This window comes from Chiloscyllium plagiosum, chromosome 27, assembly GCF_004010195.1.
Source record: "Chiloscyllium plagiosum isolate BGI_BamShark_2017 chromosome 27, ASM401019v2, whole genome shotgun sequence".
In the NCBI taxonomy this organism is placed as follows: Eukaryota; Metazoa; Chordata; class Chondrichthyes; order Orectolobiformes; family Hemiscylliidae; genus Chiloscyllium; species Chiloscyllium plagiosum.
The window spans coordinates 27,199,675-27,224,643 of record NC_057736.1 but is presented as its reverse complement, the minus strand read 5'-3'; the positions used below and the strand labels follow the sequence as shown (position 1 = coordinate 27,224,643).

Here is a 24,969-nt window from a genome sequence, read left to right as displayed (position 1 = left end):
AAGAAAGAACTTATGGTTAGTTGGGCTTCAGAATGTGGAGAAGGTAAGAGCCTGGTCAGCTTCCTGGAGCAGTGGCTCCCGCAGTTTCTCGGGATGGAAGGTGAATGTGGAGTGGGCCCACCGGATTGCGATGCGCAGATCTGGGTTGGATCAGCGCCCCCGCCCGGTTCTAGTGTGACTCCAGTGTTACAAGGAGAAGCAAATGATAGTGGAAGCCTCCAGAAGGCTGGGAAAAGACTCAGAGGATCTGGTGTACAAGGGGTCAAAAATTATGTTTTTCCAAGACTTCTCTGGGGCTGTAATCAAGAAGAGAAAATCTTTTGATGGAATGAGGAAGAGTTTGAAAGAAGTGAGTATCCAATACTCTGTGAGATACCTGGCAGTACTGCGCTTCAACCAAGGAAGGTCTGTTTACAATTTTGACTCAGCAGAGAAAGGAAGGGATTTTCTAGACTCTTTGTAACAGATGGTCTGGGTCAGAAAAATTATGGACAATGGTATATCCTTTGCTCTCTTGGTTGTTGGTTTTTCCCTTTTACTTTTACTAATTCCTGTTTATTTCCTTGTCCTTTTCTGGGTCTGGGGTGGTTATCTCTTTTATTAAAATGAATGGGGTTGACATTAGGAGGGGATGGATTGGGCATCCACTTTTGATTTTCACGTGTGTAAATAATAGGTTTTCTTTGTCTCTGTACTGCTTGGATTTGGGGCACAGCCTTAGCTGGAAGGAACCATGATGGTAGTAGGGATTTGGATGAGTGCCCCCTATGAGCGAGGGGGAAATTTCCAGTTGTTTGTATATTTGTTTGTTTAATTTAGGAGTAGTTGTTAGTTTTTTAGTTTGTGTAGTATCTATAGCATTAGTTTTTAGATTTCATGAATCCTATTTTTTCTCCACTTGGTGCACCTTGAGTAAGCTTCTTCCCCTCAGGGGGTTGTGGGATGGTTATGGCTAGTGGTTCGTTTCGATGGTGCCCCTGGAACAGAAAGGGGAGTCATTGCCCAATCAAAAGAAAGAGAGTGCTCTCAAACCTCAGAAAGGAGAGGGTTGACATTGCCCTGCTACAAGAAACACACTTGAATGACAAAGAACATTTCAAACTACAACAGGGAGGGTTTGGTAGGGTATTCTTTTCCTCTTTCAATTCTAAAAGTAGTGGAGTGGCCATACTAGTATAGAAGAACCTCCTATTTCAGATAATAGTCCAAATTAAGGATGAATATGGGCAGTTCATCATCCTTAAGGCCTTAATACACAGGGAGGAGTCAGCATCCTGAACGTCTATTGTCTTCCGGTCCACCCCCTTAAATGTTTAATCAATGCATTCTCTAAGTTGATGGCTCTTGGGGTGCGCCATAAAATTATAGGAGGAGACTTTAACTGACTCATGGACTCCGAGGTGGACAGGATGCCAAGAGGTCTCTTGGATATCTTGCCTCAATCCTGACAGTTGGTGGACTGATGTGGGGAGTTGGGGTTGGTGGGTGTGTAGAGATGTCCCCAACCTAATAGTAGGGATTTTAACTTTTATTCCAACCCGCACAATTGTCATACAAGAAGTATTGTGTTCTTTGTTCCATCAACCTGCCTGGGTTCGGTGTTATCCTGCAGGATTTGGAATATAGCCATTTCGGACCATGCGGCAGTATACTTGGATGTCAAGATCAGAGGTAGTGGAATAGCCATGCAGCATTGGAGCATGGATCCATTTCTTTTGAAGGATAGCAAATCCATAGAGTGCTTCACCAGGGAGTTTAGGACCTTCTGGGACATTAACTTGGGTAACCCATCAATGCTCTGGGAGACTATCAAGACTTATTAAAGGGGATTAATTATTTCATATTTAGCAACCAGGAAGAGGCAGAGAGAAGAACAGCAAGGTATGCTGAGGCCCAGCTGAAGGCAGCCAAATTGGCTTATTATGACGGACCGTCTGTCACTAAGCTACAGCAGGTCACAACTCTCTGGGCTGCTCTGAACTCAGTACTTACCCAGGTGGCAAAGAGACAGGTCTCCTTTGTGAAGCAAAGATTATTTGAATACAGATATAAGCCAGGTAGATACCTGTTATACTTGATCAGAAAGAAAAGTGCCCCAAGTCCATTGTGTTCATTAGGGAGGGAACTGGTACTATCACTTGCGAGTCTAAGAGGATTAATACGACACTTAGGAAATTTTACGCAGAGTTAAATCGGTCGAAGGGTGGTGAGGATGGAATAGCAAGGATGGAATCCTTTTTGAGAATCTGGACCTCCCAGGTGTAAATGCAGAGCAAACCTCCCTTTAGAATGCACCCTTAATAATACAAGGGATACAAGTGGCAGTAAAGCAGCTCCAAAATGGCAAAGCACCTGGCCCGGTGGGGTTCCCGAGTGAGCTCTACAAGGAACCTATAAACATGTTGGCCAAGCCAATATTGGGCATGTACAACCGCTAATATGGCCAGGACTGTCTTCCACCCTCTCTTAGGGGGGCCAATATCTCCCTTATTCTAAAGAGAGGGAAAGATCCTGAGGACTGTACCTCGTATAGACCTATCTCACTGCTGAACATAGATTTTAAAATCCTGTCTAAAATCCTGGCTTTGAGACGAGAGAAAGTGCTAACCATTATTATTAAGGGTCATAACTCTTCCAATAATATCAGGAGAGTGTTGAATATAGTACAGGTATGTCAGCAGAGGTCAGTTCCAGGCTTGGTGGTCTCCATGGACACAGAAAAGGTGTTTGATCGAGTGGAGTGGAGTGGCCATATCTTTTTGGTGACCTGGAACATTCTGGCCTTGGGAGGGCTTTCTCTAGGTGGGTGGCAGAGATATATGACGACCCAATGGCAGCGGTCCTTACAAATGACGTAAAATCAGATAATTTTGCATTGAGAGAGGGAGCCGACAAGGGTGTCCTCTCTTGACGCTGCTATTTACCTTAGTAATCAAACCGCTGACAGAGGCTATATGGAAAGACTCTAAAATAGTTGCCCCAAAGGTAGGAATGGGAGAGTACAAAGTTACTCTTTACGCTGATGATGGCCTTCTCTTTCTGACTAACCCGGAAAAGTCTGTACCCCGGTTAATAGAAAAGATTAACTTATTCAGCATGTTCTCAGGATATAAAATTAATTTTACAAAATTGGAGTGCCTGACCTGGAGGATGGAACACAATTCCCTTTCCGGTGGTCACAAAAAGGTTTTCTTTATTTGGGTATTTTTATGACCCCCACTTTCCACCAGTTGTATTGAGCTAACTTTGTGCAATTGTTTAAAGGATAAAACAAGATCTTCAGTGATGGGAAGGGTTATCAATATCATGGTTAGACCAAATAGCCCTGATTAAAATGAATGTTCTTCCTCGGCTGCCAAATCCCATGAGTATGCTCCCATTGCTGTTGCCCAACAAGTGCTGCAGAGGCTCAATGGTTGCCTTGGATCCTTCATTTGGCGTCATAGGCACCCTCTTATTAAATTCACTGAATTGCAACTTCCACAGGGTATGGGGTGATAGATCTCCCAGATTTTAAGTGATACCAAATAAGTGCCCTATTGTGCTATGTGAGTGACTGGGTGTGGAAGGATCCGAGGTCAATATAGCTTGACATCGAGGCTTCCCAGGCAAGGTGTCCCCTCTGTAATTTGCTGTTTATAAATAGGATGAAATCTGTTACTGAGCATTGTAGACGCCCGATTAATTTCAACACGGTTAAAGCATGGACGGTGATACAGCAGGCCAAGGGCAACATGCATAAGACCTCACCATTTACTCCCTTAGTTGGAGCCCCAGGATTTAGGCCGGGGTCAGTGGATTCCGGCTTTAAAGCATAGGAGGTCAAGGGAGTCTCCTGTTTGGAAGACCTACTTGAAGGAGAGGTCCTGATGTCTCATGACCAGTTAAGACGCAAATATGGGCTACCCAGTAGGGACCTCTTCCATTAGTTTCAGGTTAGGGACCATACAGAGAAGGACCATACTGTTAACTCAGCACTACAAGTCCAACATGGAGAGAACAATGCTCTATCGGACACTCTCTTGGTCAGTACTCTATGTCATTTACAGAGAGAGGGCACTGTGGAAGATATGGAAAGACTCTATGGAGTCTGGAGTCAGGAGCTAGAGTTAGAAGTATCATCTGAAACATGGGAGAACATATGGAAGAATGTGAAAAAGATCTCAATGTGCAATTAAGTGCAGGCTATGCAATTGAAGATTCTCCATAGTGCCCATATGGACCCGGAGCGATTAGCAAAATTCAAGAAAGGAGCAATTCCAGGGTGCCCAAAATGTAAAACAAGCAGTGGCTCCCTGACACATTGTCTGTGATTGTATCATAAGATCCGTGGGTACTGGGGTGCCATATTGAATGAGGTGGAGAAGATCCTGGGAATTGAAGTTAGGGTGGATCCGGTATCCCTTCTTTTGGGATTGCTGAATCTGCCTTCACTAGATGAAGATGGGAAGAGATTATTCAATATTCTCACATATTGTATAAGGAAGAACATTTTAATGACCTGAACCTCAGAAAAAAAACCCAGGTCTCATGGGGTGACATAGACTAGTGATGCAGCACGTTCCCCTGGATTTTCTTACAAATGCAGTGTACCAGAAAACGGAACTATTCTATAAGATGTGGCAGCCCTTTTTAAATTACATTGACACAGACCTGTCAGCCATATTGACCAGGGCCTTTATATAGCCATGAGGGCCGGGTTTGGCAGTCCAGGGACCTTGGGGGGAGGAGACTTGAATAAGTGCAGGTATAATAACTGATGCTCCCGTGGAATGGAGCTTCAGAAGGTGCGCCAGGTATAATTTAATTTAACTTAAATAAACTCAACTCAAACCAAATTAAATTAAATTAAGTTGATTTTGTCTAGTTTGACTTAATCTAGGCTAAGTTAGGTTAGTTTAGTATAAGTTAAATTATTTTTAACTAACTTGCTACATTCAATTATTTATCAAATTATAACATGGAAAGATTGTTCCATACTTTTGTGATAGTATTGGGTTTTTTTTGTAGAGTAGTAGGTAGTTTATTGTTAATGTTTTTGTAAGTTAAGGTAGTTATACTACCTTTTGTATTTTTACAATTTTGTAAAAAATAAAAACCTTTCTCAATAATAAAAAGTGAGCAACAACTGCTGGTGATTTAACCTGATGGCAACTACACCTCAGACATGGGGAGAGATTGAGAAGGAGAATCCTTCACAGTAACTTCAGCCAGTGTAGGAGTTAAACCCATGCTGTTAGTGCAGCACTAACTACCATTCAGCCAATTGAGCTAAACTGACCTCTATAATATGTGTATCATAAAACATCTCATGATGCTTTCGAAGACAACCATATGAAGCATTAGGACAGATGGCCAAATGCATGGTCAGAGAAGTGAGTGTTATGGAACATATTAAAGGAAGAAGATGAGGTGGTGAGGCAGGAACATATAGGAAGGGAATTCCAGAGTTGAGGGCCTAGCCAGCAGAAAGCACAGTTGCCAATGTAAAGCAATTAAAATCACAGGTTGCTCAAGAGGCTGGAACTAGACAAGCACAGAAACAAATAAACAAGTTTTGAATACTAAATGGTCTAAATGATAAAGACAGGATATTAATCAACATTTCAGGTGAAGACAGATGAAATGTATGTTTTAGCAATGTTGATGGGACAAGTGCAAGCCCAAAACTAGCAACAGCCACCTAAACAAAGTTGACACAATGGATCAACAGAAAGTTATAAATAAAATAAGAATGGAAAATTACCTCTATAAATTCCACAGAAAGGAAGAAGGGGGGTTCACAGGGATGATAAAAGATGCAGGCTCTCTATATAGCATATAGCTCTGCCACTCTCTAACTCAATATTGTTACAAATACATAAAATGATCAATGCTCTAACTACAAATCTGAAGAAGATAATTTGTCTTTATTTAGACCTCTGACTTCATCGAGGAGGCTTCGAGCCAATCCATATCCAACAACCTGTTCTCCAAGTTCTGCTCACATTTTAACAACTGTGATTAATTGCAACACAGAGTTCTGAGGGAAGTGGCTGAGGAAATAGCGGAGGCGTTGGTTGAGATCTTTCAAAAGTCACTGGAGTCAGGGAAAGTCCCGGATGATTGGAAGATTGCTGTTGTAACCCCTTTGTTCAAGAAAGGATCAAGGCAAAAGATGGAAAATTATAGGCCAATTAGCCTAACCTCGGTTGTTGGTAAAATTCTAGAATCCATCATTAAGGATGAGGTTTCTAAATTCTTGGAAGAGCAGGGTCGGATTAGAACAAGTCAACATGGATTTAGTAAAGGGAGGTCGTGCCAATGTTTTTAGTCATAGTGCACACCCATTCAAAGCAGCTGGATGTGCATAGAGTTTATTCGTCAAACATGGAGGTGACAATGGAAAAATTGTGCTCATCATTTGAAATACACGGACCCATGGAAATGTTGGTTATAAATAACAGGCTATCATTTAGCAGGAGGGGACTTGAGAATTTCCTAGTCAAATAGCATTTGACATTTAAGGACAGCTCCATACTATCCATCATCCAATGGCCTGGCAGAAAGAGCAGTCCAAACTTCGAAGGCAGGCTTAAAGAAACAGCCTATAGCTTCAGTAGATACCAAACAGACCTGGTTCCTATTTGATTAGAGGACCGCCTCTAATACAACTACAGAGATAGCTCCAGCAAAGATGCTAATTGGAAGAAGACTCCGCACCAGATTAAATCTCTTCTTCCCAGACCTGATGGAGGGGAGGGTGAAACAGCATCAGAAACACCAATGGTGGGCACAAGACTCCAGTAAGCAAGAGGACAAAATTTGATGTAGAAAGAAAGGGAATGGCTGCATGAGGAAGAGGCATAGTCAATGTGAGGTCAGATCCAGTGACACATAAAGTTTAGGTAGGTGTGACTGTCCTGAACAAGCATGAGGACCATATGAAAGCTGCAAACTTGCAAATGGTGTAGGAGCAAAACTTGCCTGGCTCCTCAAGATAATACATGGCTTGGAGAGGGTGGACGCTAGGAAATTGTTTCCATTAGGTGAGGAGACTAGGACCCGTGGACACAGCCTTAGAATTAGAGGGGGTAAATTCAGAACAGAAATGCGGAGACATTTCTTCAGCCAGAGAGTGGTGGGCCTGTGGAATTCATGCCACAGAGTGCAGTGGAGGCCGGGACGCTAAATATCTTCAAGGCAGAAATTAATAAATTCTTGATGTCACAAGGAATTAAGGGCTACGGGGAGAATGTGGGTAAGTGGAGTTGAGATGCCCATCAGCCATGATTGAATGGCGGAGTGGACTCGCTGGGTCGAATGGTCTTACTTCCACTCCTATGTCTTATGGTCTTATGGTCTTACAGCAGCTGAGACAGTCCACAACATTCAAAATTAATCAGCAACATTCTAAATTTTTTTAAAAAATTAAATAAACCAACCTATAACAATGTTAAAAATAATGTCAACATGCCCTATCTCCTAATGTTAATGGATTCTTGAAAATAATTTCAGCATCCAAACACAAATCTCCACCAACAACTAATCAATGCTTCCCCCAACCATACCTTTACTATATTTCATGTGTCATTGTGATCTGTTGATTAGTTTTTCAAAAATATTATTTACAGACAAAACAGGGTGAAAACATTACTGACCCCATCTGAAATGGGGAAGGTGACAAGTGGAAAGAGCAGTCTATGGAACATAAAGCTTTATCACACTATATTAACCCAACATTGCTACAACTACACAGCTCTTCCTCCAGGCATTTCCTTGCCCTGTTTGATGCTCTGTACCTGCAGCACTGAAAAAAGAAATATTTTTATTCAAGAGTTTCCACCCCACTGTGAAGGCTTCCAGACAAGCTGCATCGAACAACCTGTTCTGAAAACTCTGCTCAGAGCTTCAACAACTTGTTGCACAGCAGCTAAGACAATCGACAAGTTTCTAAACCATCAAAACCATGCTAAGTAAATCCACATACAGTAATTTTACTTCTTTTAAAAATTTCTGTATCTCCCAATGATAATGGATCACTTGAAAAACTTGCAGCATTTGGTATGGATCCATGATTTCATCAACAACTATTCAGTTCTTCTTTGGGTCATACCCTCTCCGTGTACCAGGTTTTGTTGAAATCTGTCCATTAAGTTTTTGAAATGTTGTTTCCAGACAATCAGACTAACAATTGGGATGAAATCATTGCCTTCACCCATCTTCAGTGGCAGAGGAAACTGTCAGGGAAGAAATTTGAATTAATAAATAAATTAGAATTAAAAATTAGAGTATTTCAAGATGCAAAAGAGAACAGCAAGGGAGAGTAAATATTCTGAATGATTGCTTTCTCCAGCCAATAAGTATGTCGGGCAGTAACAATTGGCAAGTTGAACTAACTGGTCTGTTTCTGTGTAGTAAATTCTATGCTGTGAACTCAGACTGGCCAAATGGCCACTCTCAAGCCAAAGTATCTTGTGATTTTACACACTTGATCTTTAGTGTGTTAAGATATATTTTTTCTAAGGATATTTTAATAATCAGGAAATACTTTGGTGCTGGGAATGTTTATGTTCTTTTTCTCTCACTGAGCTGTGAGGTTGTAAATTTTGTAAAGACTACAGTAAACCTGCATTCCTGGCTCTGTTGGTTTTAACTCACTATTTATTCTCACCTCAGACAAGTTAATAAAAATATAATACTGTTTGGATAAAATCAACTAGTGAATAGCAATGTATGGTCTCTTACAGTATCTGCCAAGTCACCCTTCTCTGATTCAGCCTTTCACCATGTGTCTGCGGCTGAAAAATATTCACTTCTATTTCCGTCTCCAATTCAGCTGCTCTACTCACATATTCAAAAGGCTTCATGAAAGAAATAGTATTCCCACCCCCTGCACACACACACACACACACACACCGTTGGAGCAAACAGCTGACATAAAATTTAAAAACCTGAACAAAGTACTGATCTCTATAAACGTGTCAATACCATACTTTTGGGCTGTGACTTTAAACATTGAGCAGTAGAATTAATATTATAATTTTTCTGCATGTTTAGGGGTGTTCTGCATATCAGTAACTACAAGCCGAATTTTCCCTTTTGATTCAAGTGTGGCAAAAGTGTGTTAGGCAGTGACTAAAATCACACCCCAACTATCAAGAAAACATAGCCTTCACTTGCCAGTCAATTAAGAGCTGACAGGCAAGTGTAGACAAGTTTCTCAGCAAATCAGAGGCCAGGATACTGGGTATCTGGATCATGAACAGCTGTCTCCCTATCAAAGGCCCGACCCTTCTAGGTCCTGAAGTCTGCTAGGCCATGACTTATCCTCAGAATATGCAACACAAAAAGAACCCTAACCTGCCAGCCCAGGTCACCATTCAAGTTTCTCACTCACAGGGAAGGTAGATGCATGGGGAGGTCACAAGTTAAGGCCTTTACGTGGCTGCCAATTAACCATTTAAGAACTTTAATTGGTGGCCCATGGACCTTCTCGCTCAGACCATACTTAGTGTGATAGCAAGAATGGGGCAAGTTTCTCTCCAGGGCCAACTCGCCCAAATATTTTCCCCCATCTCACTACCTCCAGACAAGTGAAATTCACTCCTATTTACTTTCATCATGTTTTAAATTCTATCCTTTTATTTTCTCTTCTGCAGTGTTGAGTATGATGGACAATACAGTATATATTGGTTATAACTTGCTCTTGTATTAGCAAGTTTTGAGAAGATTTGTAGCTCAGGTTGAGGTTCTGGATGTAAGTTTGCTCACTGAGCTAGAAGGTTCATTTCCAGACGTTTTGTCACCCTACTTGTATATCAATCAATTCTGAAGAAATCTCTTACCTATGAGATGAATAAACATTTTGGTTATAGCATGAATTTGAATTTTGAGAGTAACATTTTACTCATTGATTGACATAATTGGGGTCTGTTTGTAAACTGTGCTGATTTACTGAAATATCTAGAGATTTAGGAAAAGCTAACCACCAATCACAAACAAAGGAATCCCATCCCAAATTTTTAATTTATTTATTTTCAAATCCAACCATATTTTCTCATAGTGTCATCTTCTATCCTTGTATTTTCTGGCCAAGTTGAGAATAAGTAATGTATAGAACATATGTGTGGTTACCTGACCAGGTTGGGCCCAAGTTCAAGAAACCATGAGAAAATGAGAATCAGTCAAAGATAAAATTAACATTCTTATAAAGAGGCACTGAAACTGTATCTCCTTGCTGCTTCACATCATTCTGGAAGTTACATACTGGAAGAAGATAGGTTTACCTGCCAGTTGGCAAGTTTCTGATGACGATGGAGCTAGATCCCAGAACACACAATGAACTATATGTCAACTGCTGCTTTTAAACAACAAACCAGAGACAAGAAAAGAATGGATATACAAGCATGAACTGGAAGATGTTGCAACACAGGGATAGAAAGCCAAACCAAATCAGCTTCATGATCACTTGATTCACAACACAATGAAATTAAAACATCCAATGACCTTTAAAATTGCCTAATTGTTCCTAACCAGACTTTTTGAAGAACAGATCTTGAACACTAAGTTTATCACTTAAATAAAAGTTTAATGTAACTTTAATAGAGCAGATAAACAACAAAGTAATAAAATTAATATCTATGATCTAAATCCCAATTTCCTTTAATCATACCTGACAGACAGACATGCTTAAGGGATAAATTAAGAAAGAAAGCAAAAGAATAATAATTTGCCAGTTCAATAAAGTTTCCAGTTTCATGAAACCCTTGGACAATAGGTTGTTCACAGGCAAGTAGAACAAATGTCTTGCTTGAATTCTGAAGTCACTGGTTAATGCAAACAGTTTCAGCAGACTTCTAACAATATTTAATTATTTCTTACAGACTCTGATTCTTTTCCCAGAACCTTCACAATTCAATAACTGGAGACTAAAACCACACATCACCATCTCTGGAAGTCTCCAAAAGGTTTCACTGCCTCCTACCAAACCCTAGTCAGTCGTAACCCATTCTCCCTGATTCAAAGTCTATCTAGCTGCCAGCCTTGGATTAGCAACAATATGGTACCAATTCAACTTAAGTTGCATTGTCTTTCTAGGCCAATTCCCACTAGAAAATATCTGCTCTTTTTTCTCTTCTATTTTAAAATAAGGGGCTGTTCAATGTTCAATTCTTAACTTCAATTTACAGTTCCAAATTGAAACAATGAGAAAATTAAAGAAAAATCGTGACTCTCCCTCTCACTCACTTTGCTTGTCATCAAACGCAAAAGCTAGTTCCCTGTGAAAAGTGATTTAAAACAACAACTATTCACCAGGAATTCAAGGGTTTCTGTAAATGTTGCCAGTTTATAAAAGAAATAAGGCCAACAGCTAAACAGCCAGGACCCTCATCATGCTACCAAGTCAACTACTCTCAGAGCTTTAAACTGAAGTTGCGTTTAGCTGCCTGACATCCCTAAACATCCCTCTCTCACCTTCTTTGTATGGTTACTACCTGTGATTCTGTTGTGTCGATGTTGCATTTATTATTTTGGGGATAATAAATTTCCTCCCTCTTTCATTCAAAAAAACGTTCCAATGTAGCTCCTCCATTTTAAACTAATTAATTCCACTTTAGTGGAAGTGTATGAGCTTTATAGAGTCATAGAGTCACAGAGATGTACAGCACGGAAACAGACCCTTAGGTCCAACCCGTCCATGCAGACTAGATATCCCAACCCAATCTAGTCCCACCTGCCAGCACCCAGCAAATATCCCTCCAAACTCTTCCTATTCATATACCCATCATATTCATATGCTCAACAGAAATCTTTAAGAATTATATTTGGCAGTACAGAACTTGGATATCACTGACAAAATAGGACTTTTTGCAGCAATGTTCAAAATAAAAATGTTGCGACTGTCCATGAGGTGTTTAAAAAGAGGAGAGCTGATTACCCCTCCTCACCTGGTCATGACAATATACAGAAGTCTAAATAATTCTGAACAAAATGAGGATGGAAAGGCCATATTTACTGAAAAGGATTCTTTTCCCCAAGGGCCTCCTCCTTCACCCAATGTTAAAGGTACCCCCACAGTGGTTTTAAATGGGGAATTGAAGGATACTGAAGAATAATTGTATCCTGTCAATTGTGCATGCTGCAGCTAAAGCTTGTTACAAAACATCGATGCTTGGCCCAACAGTAGAGTTTAAGTAAGCAACTATGTTCCAGATAGCGTAGAGTTTCCTGAGTGTTGTGCTCTTCTTGGCAAATGGTGAGTATACCATCTCACTCGTGATTTGAGCTTGGTGCAGGATTATAGGTTTTTAGGGACTAGGGAGTAAGCCACACTTCACAGTACCAAGATAGTACTCTATTCTTGTAGCATGGACTGGTCCAATGGTATATTATGGTGTTTGATCCAATTTAGTTCTGAGTCAATGATAACTTGGTGATAGCAATGTCTTTGAAAGTCAAGAGGAGAAAGTTGGGTTTATTATAACCATTACTTGATAATTAAGTGACACAAATGTTACCTGTAACATTTAAGCCCTGTTTCCAGTGCCTTCCATTAATGTACTCCATTTCCGTGTTGTGATGAATTTTCAACCCTCTGTCTGGCTCTGCTACCCAAAATTGGACATGTTTGAATATCATAAGCAGACAACCCTCGGCATTCCTGAATAAATACCGCAGCAGGTCAACCAGTGAAAGAAAAGAGCTGAATGTGCAATCTACTATAAATAATTCAGAATACCATATTTGACAAAATTCAATTTCAATCTAACTAGTTCAGGCTTATGAGCTAGGTGATATTGTGAATCCCAGAACCAATGTTTATGTAATGTCTGGGTGCTGAAGGTAATGTGACCATGAGTGGATATATGCTCATACATATGGATTCGTACCAACATATGTATCTAATTAAGTTGTAATTCATACAATAGAAAAAAAAGGTTTGCAAAGATCTGCAGAATTTATTCTCAATGTCAAAAAGTTAGCTTTCAACAACTGTTCAAATGTGACAAAACCCAGTTAATATTATCAAATTTTGCAAGCTTTCGATGTTAATTCCAAGCAAGGTAACGTACCAACACAAAATATCAGGGAAAACTTTAGCTATTGAGGATATACACATGTTTGCCCAAAAATGCTTTTAAAAAGTGAATGAATATTTAAGACAGTTCATTTTGGATTCACAATTGGGAGTCCAGATTTGATAATTGTCAATTGAGCTCAAAATTATGCTTTTCTTTCTAAAGTGATGTTTTTAGTTTTTGCTCAAAAAACACTTGCATAACCACAAACATCAAATCTTCCCAGAACTAGGACAATTAAACAGCCTATTGGAATGTCTTTGTTTATCTTCTACGATATTTTTAAGAATGGTAACGTGGTGCTATTTTGTTGAGACAGCTGAAAATGATTTTATCAAGAAAATAAAATACACATTTTTAATAAGAGTGGCTGCTTCAGCATCTATGAGCAACTTAATATTAAATAACTGGAAATTAATTTTTGAAGAAGAAACCTTTGCTAGTTTCACTGATCCACACTAGTCAGTTTCTTCTCAAATTTTTAAACAAATTTTGAAGTGTCGACAAATGCACTTGCACCAAAGGCTCCAAGCAAGATCAGTTGACAGAAATGTGCCATGTTGATTAATTTTACAGGGGTGTAGCCAGTTTTGTGGGCAGGGCTGGTTTCCTGCACAATGTTTTTCAAACCACCATCAATGATCAAGGGAACTCAATTTGCATTGGATAAGATGCTTGACATTCCTTAATCTTTTCCATTGGCTTTGTCAATGGAACTGAGTGGAAATTTTGTCCCATATCTATTTCGAGAAAACAGAACCAAGAGCAGTCACATCAAAGGAAGTTCAAAATATCTTTCTAGATGGAAGATTCCTGCTTCTGCCAGTAACATCATCTCGGCTTTGGAGTAAGACCAGTTTAAAATGTCTGATAGTTTCAGAGGCACGTGATTTAGAAAAACATAAAATCTTCAGTAACCTTTTTATTTCTGAAACACACCCTTTTTTGCCCTTTAATTAATTCCTTCTCTTTGGGAGTTTATTTTTAAAAGCGGAACATTCCTATAATTATGTCTCTGGATTTCGTTTTGGTTTATGAACCACTACCCTTTCCTTGCTTTACATGAAGAAAATAGAATCAGCACAAAGTGAAGATTATGTTAGTCAACATTGTGTAATGTGACTGTTAAAGTACAGCAAAATAGAACTATTGAGAAGTTTTAATCTTTAATCACCAAACTTCTCACCTTAGCCATGCTACAATGTCCAGTCACAGTGAATTCCTTGTATGGAATATGCGTTGAGTGGTTGTGAGAGTCAAAAACATTCTGAAAAGTTGACTTATGTATCAGGAGTGGCACTATAGTAAATCACTGCTGAACCTACATTTGACAAAGTAATTTGGTCTGTATTAAAAACTCTACGGGGAACAGGAGAATAAGGGGGAAAATTACAAGGAAGGGATACATTCTCTTTAAAATACTTTGCTAGTTAACTATTGAAAATACTTTATTTAGCAAGCGTTAACCCTGTATTGATGATGAAAGTATTCTACTAAAATCTGATCTTTGAGGAGATTAAGTTTCTCTATTTCTTGTAGTAGTATACAATTAATAAAATAAAAATCTCCGTGGAAGATTATATTAGTGTAGGAAACATAATTACCTCCACAGTTCTCCAAACCTATGAAGTTTCAGAGTACAGGCAGGAGCAGAGCTCAACTGGAGTTCTCTCCCATTTTATCTAGTACCCAATTATAGAGCAGCATTCACATAGGATTGGAGATGGTACAAGTTTAACAATGGCTCTTTTTGTTGTTGTTTTGACAGTGGAGCACAATGAAGATGTTTTTCACCACAAGGCACAGTGGAAAGAATTTAAGTTCGATTTAACTCAGATTCCTCGTGGTGAAATGGTAACTGCTGCAGAGTTTAGGATCTACAAAGGAGCCAATGACAATTTCCATGGGAACATGACCCTTCATATCACAATTTACCAAGTGTTGCAGGTGCTCCAGGACAGGTTAGTACATACCATTCATTATTCATGGAGTCATCTAACCTGCAGTTTACAGGAGTATTTTCCCCTTCCCAAAACTAAAAAATGCTGCATTCACTGAGCCAGTGTTGGATTGGGGTGGACAAAGTTAAAAATTACTCAGCACCGACTTATAGTTCAACAGGTTTATTTGGGCGCACTAGCTTTCGGAGCACTGCTCCTTAACCAGGTGGTTGTGGAGCAGGACCATAAGACACAAAATTTATAGCAAAAGATTACAGTGTCATGCAACTGAAATGATTTTTGAACAAACCTAGACTGTTGTTAAGTCTTTCATCTTTTAGAATGGGTCGCAAGTTTCAGTTCATTAATATGTAAATCCCAGAACTTCTTTAAAGTCACATTCTCAAAATAACTTAAGATTTTATTTTTAAAAAGTGACATCTCAGCTCAGACAGCGCATTAAAGGTGTGAGGTTAGAGTCTGTCTGTATCCCAATCTTGAGTCAGACTGGTTCTATTTCCAAAATGCAATTTACCAAATATTACATGGATTGACTGCCTGCAGATTGTGCATTTTTTAAGCAAAATAGAATGTATCTGCAAATACAAATTCACCCCATAGATTTATATGTGTGTGTGCATGCATGAGAGAGAGAGAGAGAGAGAGAGAGATAGAATGACTGAGTAAATGTGAGTGTGTGCATGTGAGAGACTGTGTGTTTGCTTATGTGCAAGTTTGGTAAAGTGTGTGTGAGTGTGATGGAGTATAAGCCCGTTAGAGGGTGCATGTTTGGGTGTGAGTGTGGAAGGTCTAAGGTCCCGGTTGAGGACATCCTCATGGGTACCAAACTTGGCTATCAGCTGACGCTTGGCCACTTTGCATTGTTGCCTGTCCCAAGATCCTCTTTGGAGGATGGTTACCCAAGGATCCGAGGCTGAATGTCCTTGACTGCTGAAGTGTTCCCCAATTGGGAGGGGACACCCCTGTTACTGTCACTGATAACATTTTCACAATGCTTTGCCAAATAGTTTCACCTCTATCTTTCCTGAAGGCATTGACCATTCCTGAAGTACATTCTACTGATGCTCATGCTATTCATGTGCAAATCCCAATAATAAGCAAGATTTATTTTTAAATGAGGGGATCTCATTGAATCATTGAAATTCAGAGATGGAACTCTGGATGCAGGAAAGCTGTATTCTCTGGCTGAGTGCTGGGGGCTGGGGCATGGTGTGGTTTCAGAACAAGATGTCACAATTTCAGGATACGTGGTAGGCCCATTTTAGACTGAGATGAAGAGAAATGTCTTCACTCAATTGTCAACCTGTCAAATTCATTACCACAGAAGTCTGTGGAGGCCAAGCCACTGAATATATTTTGAAAAGAAATAGATTTTTTAAGCTCAAGCCATCAAAGATTTGAGGAGAGAGCAGGAATGTGGTGTGGAGATACCCTGGTGCTGAGAGGTAGCAGTGCTAACCACTATGCTACCATGCTGACTAATAGGGAGATTGACTGTAACACATGATTTCATCCTTCATCAGGATTAACGAACTCAGAATATATTGGGTATTGAACCTGTCACCTTTCTGGTAAATATCCAAATGCACGTATGAGCTAAGCCAATTTTCAAAAGGGTTTTTAAAAATTCTTTCTTAGGAGGGGGCATTGCTAGCTCCCTCAGCATTTATTGTCTATCCTTAATTTCTCATGAGAAGGTAGTGGTTAGCCACCTTCTCCATGCAGTGTATGTATATCTGTAGTGTTGTTAGGAAGGGTGTTCCAGGAATTTGATTTAGTGAAGGTAAAGGAATGGTGTGGGTCGCTGTAGGTACAGAAATGTTTCAAGATATATAGCAGCTGGGAGGTTGTAGGAGGATAATATTTGTTTGAGGCTTTTAAGGGTTTAGAAATTTCATATTGAATGTAAGCATAATTTAGAACTGTATGGGCATAAAGGAGACATGGTCAACATAAAGAGACATAAAGATAATGATCATAAAAGTAGAATTCCATTAAAATTAGAGAGAGATAATTGCCACAGTTAGGAGCCTGGCTGCACTTGCAAGGGACATGGTCACTGGACATGGGTAGTGTTCCTGTGCATTTGCTGCCCGTATCCTTCCAGCTGGTAGAGTCATGGTTTTGGAAAGGTAATCCTTCAATGAGTAAGTTTTACAAAATAACATTTTACTGTTACCACTGATTTAGCCCTAATGTTCCCAAGATGATATTTTTAGATAGTTGTTGCTCACTTAATGGCCCATTGGTTAGATCGATGCAACAGAACACTGAGCAATAGACATGAGTCATTGGTAACCAGAGAAAAATATGCTTATTAATAGGCATTGAACAGATGTTCAACCTAATCCAGTATTAAGCATGTTTTAGTAGTTTTTTTCTGGGGATGCCAAGTTTGAAAACACAACCACTTACAAGTTCCCCTCCAAGTCACACACCAGGGTGACTTGGAACTGTATCACCAGTTGGGTAATAGATGGTGGGTTGGACAGTGAGGGGCTGGGAGTCAAAATTCTGGAATTTCCTTTCTAGCAGTACTGTGGGTGTCCGAACGTCTTAGTTCAAGAAGGCAGCTAACCACTACCATCTCAAGGGCAATTAGGGATAGGCAATAAATGCTGGCCTTGCCAACAATAACTACATCCCTTGAATTATTTTTAAAATAAATGTCAGTGGAGCTGATAGTAAATGTCAAAACTGAATATATTTAGCAAAACAACTAGGAGGAGAATTCATTTAGCACCACGGGGACCTTTAAGTGATGTGAGCAGAACTAATTTTTCAAAAATAAAAGCATGCCCAGCTCAAAATATATGGTTGGCATCTGAAAGAAAAAGCTTGATTAAAATTTTGGGTGGGACTCTTGATCAGAGCTGTTATTTGCATTTCTGTTTCTTTTTATGACTGTTATTCAGTTAGTTGCTATCACCTCTCATGAGACCCAACAAAATGTTTATTGAAAATAGCATTTCCTGGGTAGAATAAGCAGTATAGATAAAATCATGGGATCAAAGGACTTTAAGTGAGGCAGTCTAGTCATTCGTGCTGAGAGCTGGTCTGACAGGCAGACAGTCAAGAGTTCAAATCCCAGGGCTATCTAATGCCGGGATGAGTTTTTAGGCTGTATTGTTGTCTAGTTGCTGCCCAATTCACGATGTAGCATGGAGATGTCAACCCAAAAGAGAGGAATAAACTTATTCCAATGGCACTATCTGGTGTTCATACCAGCTGCACAGAGTTGTAAAAGTAGAGCACTTATGGATGAAATGAATTCAAATATAGTTATTGTAAAATATTTTAAAAATCAAAATGTCTTATTTGATGTTCCTTATTTGATTTCCATTTTCAAGCTTGACTCCCACACCCAGAAAGATAGGCTCTCAATGGATAAAATAAACTGTTCTGACTATGGTCAGTTTTTTCCCTCATCAATCCTGTGAAAATGTGAATAGTATATTGTGATGCGGTGAAGGATTCTGTATCAGCAAATGTTTGCTTATTCCCCACCACTACCCTTCATCTTAGTAAACCTATCTCAGATTTGACATTTGGGGAACTCTGAATCCAAATAATAATTAAAACACAGATTGAAACTCTGATATTAGAGTTATAAAGCAACACCCAACAGACTGAATATAGTAGCCATGGCACTTGGAGTCTCCAGAATACAGTTCCACTTTTAGATCCCAGAAGAAAGCCTTGCTCTTTGGATGTGCACACTAGGGAATCTCATAAAGACTCTGGTCTGCTATCAACAGAAAATCAGGTCAGCCTGTGTCTCATTTCCTGATATAAACTCCCAGAAAAATGAAGTTTCACACTAAGAATGTGCAGTTGGCTCTTATCCTTATTTGCTGGAATAATTCTCCTGTTGAATAGTTACGGATGTGGTTTCTTGCATCAAACACCATTGCCTGTATGATGTGGTCTAAATGTTTTTCTATATGTTAGCCCACGTAACATAGACTGTGGAGAGTGGATTATTTTTCATTCAAGGGATGTGGGTATTGCTGGCTGAATCAGCATTTATTTAACATTCCTAATTGCCCTTGAAAGTTGGTGATAGTAAGCTGCCTTCTTGAACCACTGCAGTCCAGTTTGTATAGGTATATGCACAATTCTATTAGGGAGGGAGTTGCAGCATTTTGACCTAGTGAAGGAACAGCAATATTTTACAAAGCCACGGTGATGAGTGCCTTAGAGTAGAGTTTGGAAAATATGTCATTCCCATGTATCTATGCCGTTGTCTTTCTAGATGTTAATGGTTGTCAGTTTTGGAAAATGTTAAAGAGGTCTTGGCGAATTTCTGCAATGCATCATGCTGCTAGTGTGTGTAGGTGATGGAGAGTGTGTATGTTAGTGGATGTAATGCCAAAAAGGCAGGCTGCTTTGTCCTGTATAATGTCAGGTTTCTTGTGTTGTTGGAGCTGCAGTCATTCAGACAAGTGAGGACTATTCCATCACACTCCTGGACTTGTTCCTTATATATTGCGGACAGACTTTGTCAAATCAGGAGATAAGTTTTTTTTGCAGGATTCCAAGCCTTTGATCTGCACTTAAAGACACAGTATTTATATGCCTAGTCCAGTTCAATTTCTGGGTAAAAACAAGGACTGCAGATGCTGGAAACCAGAGTCTAGATTAGAGTGGTGCTGGAAAAGCACAGCAGGTCAGGCAGCATCCAAGGAGCAGGAAAATCGACATTTCCGGTAAAAAGCCCTTTTGCCCGAAACGTCGATTGTCCAGTTCAATTTTTGGTCAATAGCAACCCCCAGAACATTGATAGTGGGGGACTCAGTGATGGTAATGCTATTCAATATTAAGGGACAACAGTTAGATTCTCTCTCATTATCAATGCTCATTGTTTGGCACTTGCAGCTGGTATGAACACCAGGGTTCAAATGTTACTTGTCACTTGTCAACCTAAGCCTGACTATTGTCTTGCTACATTTGGACATGGGTTTCTTGAGTCATGTGTGGTGCTGAACATTGTGCAGTCATCAGTGAACATCCCCACTTTTGACCTTCTAGCAGCTGAAGATGATTGGGCCTAGCACACCACTCTGAGGAACTCCTGAAGAGATATCCCTGCACTAAAATGAATAACCTCTAATGACTACAAACATCTTCCTTTGCGTCAGATATGACTTCAACCAATGGAGAGTTTTTTCCCCTTTTTCCAATTTGCTCTAGTTTTCCTTGGATTCCTTGATGCCACACTTAGTCAAATCAAGCTTTGATGTCTGGGGCAGTCATTCTAACCTCACCTCTGGAATTCAGCTCTTTTGTGCAAGTTTGAATCAAGTTTGCAATAATCTCAGGAGCTGAGTGGCCCTGGAGTACCCCTGAAATAGACTCAGCATCAATAAGCAGTTTATCGCTAAGCAACTGCTTCTTGATAGCACTGTTGATGACCTGTTCCCCAACTTTACTGATGGTTGAGAGTAGAATAATGGGGCAATAATTAGCTGATTTGGGTTTGTCCTTGTTTTAGTGTGCAAGACATACCTGAACAATTTTCCATATTGCAGATGGATGTCAGTTTACAGCTGTGAAACACTATAAAATAGTGCTTTGATGCAGCTGTACAGCAGACATTTTGTAATTTATGAACAACACTAACTATTTACAATGTTATAAGAACTCACACTTACACATAGTCAGGGTTCTATGTTTACTAATGTTACAGCTGATTACATGATTGTAACACTGAAAATAGATGACTGCAATGACAACATAGTGCACCGATTCCATTGTACTGTGACTGCTGAAATGATGTAAGGACCTTTATACTGGACATCAAAGGACATGATGCCACCTAACTATCTTAAAGGTACTCTCCTTTCTATGCAATAGTACAGCATTTCCCTTTTTTCCTTTAAAGAATGGGAACCCTATCCCAATATCCCTATCCTCTTATACAAGAATGCATGTGGATACATCAAGTCTACTCAATAAAATAGTGAGGAGAAAGTGAGGACTGCAGATGCTGGAGATTAGAGCTGAAAATGTGTTGCTGGAAAAGCGCAGCAGGTCAGGCAGCATCCAAGGAACAGGAGAATCGACGTTTCGGGCGTAAGCCCTTCTTCAGGCATTCCTGAAGAAGGGCTTATGCCTGAAACGTCGATTCTCCTGTTCCTTGGATGCTGCCTGATCTGCTGCGCTTTTCCAGCAACACATTTTCAGCTCAATAAAATAGTGCTTTGATAGATATACAGCACAAATGGATCCAGTACTTACACAGTTATAACAACGTGGCTCTTTGTTATGGTGGATGTGCATCATTTGTTTTGGATGTGTTGTCATGAATCATACTTTCACTATCTTGGTTGTTATCCTTTGAGATGAGTGGTTAATAATATGATGCTTGACTGTGTCAACTATTTCTTTGCAGGATTCAACCATTTTTTTTTAAATGTTACCTGATATGGAATCCTTCCACAAACCTATGTGTTTACATGAAAATCTCCAACTTTTACCTTTGGCTTGGTTCAATTTGAGATAACTGTTCATTTTCATTGTTCTGTTCCTATTCCATTTTGTCCCTTGTGTCCAAAGATGTGCCATGCACATATGTTTGGCTGCTGTGAATTTGCGAGAGGAACTATGTGGATTTGTCTTCCAAACCTGAGAGCTGCCAGTGATGCGAAACCATTATCTTGAAGAGTATTACATAGATTTAGCACAGTTAACCAAAAATCTTGGCACGTCGCTTTATACTTCACTCTCTTGGATTTTACCATATAGACAATGCATTCTGCAAAACTGTCAGGTTGAGGTTAGTATAAAGTGGTAACATGTTGGACATTCCACTTCCTTCATGTGTCTTACAAAGGTCCATTAATGTACTGCGGACAGTTGTACACAATTTGTTGAGGAACTCCCTTGTTAGGATTTGTTCTTGTTAGGATTTGGAAGTTTGCTAAGAGAATCAGAGATATTCATCTGTGAACCTGGTTTGTATCATATTTCCAAATTATACCCTTGGTTCTTCATATGTAGTCATTAGAGTCATGGAGGGACACTTGTGAGTTGTGCCTGGGATAATTTCCAACACATTGTGGGACAATAAAATGCTTGTTAAATAAGTTTGTGAGAAACCATTGCATTCTGAAAACTAGAGCAGAAGTTTCTTTTTCAATGTTGGAGAAGTTTTCTTGAGCTGTTATATGGAACCGCGAACTGAATTCAATTGGCTTGTCATCCTGTAATAGACATGCTTTGAGGCCTATCTGAGATGCATCTACTTCCAACATAGTGAGTGTGGTGGGATCATAATATTGAAGAACTACATGCTGGATGATAGAGCATTTTTGAGAGATTGAAAAATATGTTGGTGATCTTCCTGCCATGTGTATAATGTATCTTTGCAGGTAAGATCATGAACAGTAGAGACTTTGTGGATAAATTTGGTATATATGGAGATGAAAAGTTGAAGAAACTGAGACACTTTTCTCAGTCACTTTTGGTTTGTGATATGGGCAACCTATGCACAACTTTTATTTTGGTAGGATTATGTCTAATACCATTTTACCAGTAGATTGATCTGAATAAATTTATATGCCTATGTTGACTTGATAAGACTTGTTGGAAACAGGGTCATGTTTCCTTACTGCTGCCATGAACTGATGGAGGTTTGTGTCATGTTTGGGGGATCCAAGATGGCGGCAGTCTGAGTGGTCTGCTGTGCTGGACTCTGTGCCACACCCCCGAGCAAGGTAGATGTTTACCCCCACCCCGCACCCCCCACCCCCCCCTTATCACTCACTTCCAGGAGAAAAAAGTATTAATTTAAACTTACTGAATATTTGGAGATGCTGAAATTGTCTGGGACAGCTTTAAGGCCAGTATGAAATCCGGTAAAGGAAAGGGACCTAAAGGAACACAGCAGACAGGACACTCCACTACAGCATTGGGGGTGCCTGCAGCCAGTGCTGAGTCTCCCAAGATGGCCCCTATTGATCCGGCAGGATAACAGCCCTTACTCTCGGAGTTTGCCAAACTCCGAGAATGGATTCAAGCAGCAGTTGAGCCACTGTCTGCCATGCTAATAAAGCATGAGCAGGACATCCAGCTGTTGGAACAAAGACTGGGGGCAGTGGAGGAGACCATTACCGAGGTCTCGGGAGGAAGAATCCGAACGCTGGAAGACCAGGTTCGGATCCTTCAAGATCTTTGACTCTGCAGAAAAGGCGAAGGCCTTTGTGAAGTCTTTGAATTGAAGGACCTGAGCTGGGATGGGAGGGGAGGGGGCATCATTCTGGACAATGGTTCAGGGCTTTTTTTTATTAACCCCCTTTCTACTTACCTCCCCCTTTCCCTTTTTCTTGGTTTTATATGTACTGTTTTGTTGTAAAATTGTAAAATTGGAATTATTTTATATAATTGGTCGGTTGGGTCTTATCTAGGGTTCCTTTTATTTACTGCTGTCCTCTTGATTTTGTCCTGGGGATGGTTATATCTGTGGCTAAGATGAATGCAGGGGCGGTGGGTATCCATTGTTAACTCTCAGAATTTAAACAACAGGTTTTCTTCATTTGTGAATTGCCTGGGGCTAGGACATGGCCTCAGCTAGAGGGAGCTAAGATGGTAGTAAGGATTGGGAGGGGTGCCCCCATGGGCAAGGGGGAAGAGTTCGAGCGAATTGGGGGTTATTTGGGTGTCTGTTTCAGTTAAATGTAGTGTTTCTTTTTAGTTGTAGTTGATTTTATAGCAATAGTTCTTAGATCGCATAGAATTAATATCTTTGTAGCTCATCACACCTCAGATAAGTTCCCTCCTCCTGGGAACCCACGGGCTGCCCGAGATGACCATGGCTAGTGATTTGTTCAGGTGGTGCACCTGGAATATAAAAGGGAGCCATTCTCCTATTAAAGGAAATAAGGTCTTATCAAGCCTCAGGAAGGAAAGGGTGGATATTGCCCTGCTGCAGGATACACATCTAACTGATAAGGAACATTGGAAACTGCAGCAGGGGGTTATGACAGGATATTTTTCTCATCCTTCAGATCTAAGTGTGGAGGAGTGGCCATACTAATAAGAAGGAACCTCCCTTTCCAGGTAACAGAGCAGATTAAGGATGAAAATAGATGGTTTATCATTCTTAAAGCCCTAATACATGGAAAAGAATATGGTGTTTTGAATGTATATTGTCCCCCAGCGCACCCTCTTAAATTTCTAATTGATGCAATGGCTAAATTAATGAATCTTGGGGTTTGCCATGTAATTATAGGAGGAGATTTTAATCACTTAATAGATTCAGAGATTGACAGGATGTCAAAGGGCCTGGCAAGTACACCCACACAGGTAAAACACCCACGCAGTCTAAGCAGTTGGTGGATATGCACGATGAGTTGGGATTAGTGGATGTGTGGAGGTACCTCCACCCTAATGGAAGTGACTTCATGTTCTATTCCAACCCACACAAGTGCCATACGTGAATTGACATGTTTTTTATGCCAACTGACAGTTTGGACAGAACATTGGCGTGCAAAATTGGGAATATAGAACATAGAACATAGAAAAATACAGCGCAGTACAGGCCCTTTGGCCCTCGATGTTGCGCCGATCCAAGCCCACCTAACCTACACTAGCCCACTATCCTCCATATGCCTATCCAATGCCCGCTTAAATGCCCATAATGAGGGAGAGTCCACCACCGCCACGGGCAGGGCATTCCATGAACTCACGACACGCTGAGTAAAGAACCTACCCCTAACATCTATCCTATACCTACCACCCCTTAATTTAAAGCTATGCCCACTCATAATAGCTGACTCCATATGTGGAAAAAGGTTCTCATGGTCAACCATATCTAAACCCCTAATCATCTTGTACACCTATATCAAGTCACCCCTAAACCTTCTTTCCACCAATGAAAACAACCCCAAGTGCCTCAGCCTTACCTCATACGATCTTCCTACCATACCAGACAACATCCTGGTAAA

The 24,969-nt window shown here is 40.1% G+C and overlaps 1 protein-coding gene across 3 annotated transcripts in view; it reads left to right on the top strand.

The window, feature by feature from the left end:
• The window catches only part of LOC122563692 (bone morphogenetic protein 7-like), a 94,619-nt gene that overhangs the window by 37,694 nt on the left and 31,956 nt on the right, over positions 1–24,969 (top strand). For all 3 annotated transcript variants that reach the window (XM_043717755.1, XM_043717753.1, XM_043717756.1), the window contains exon 2: positions 14,830–15,022. In XM_043717755.1, the coding sequence (XP_043573690.1) occupies positions 14,830–15,022 (193 nt within the window). The remainder of the gene's footprint in view (positions 1–14,829; positions 15,023–24,969) is intronic.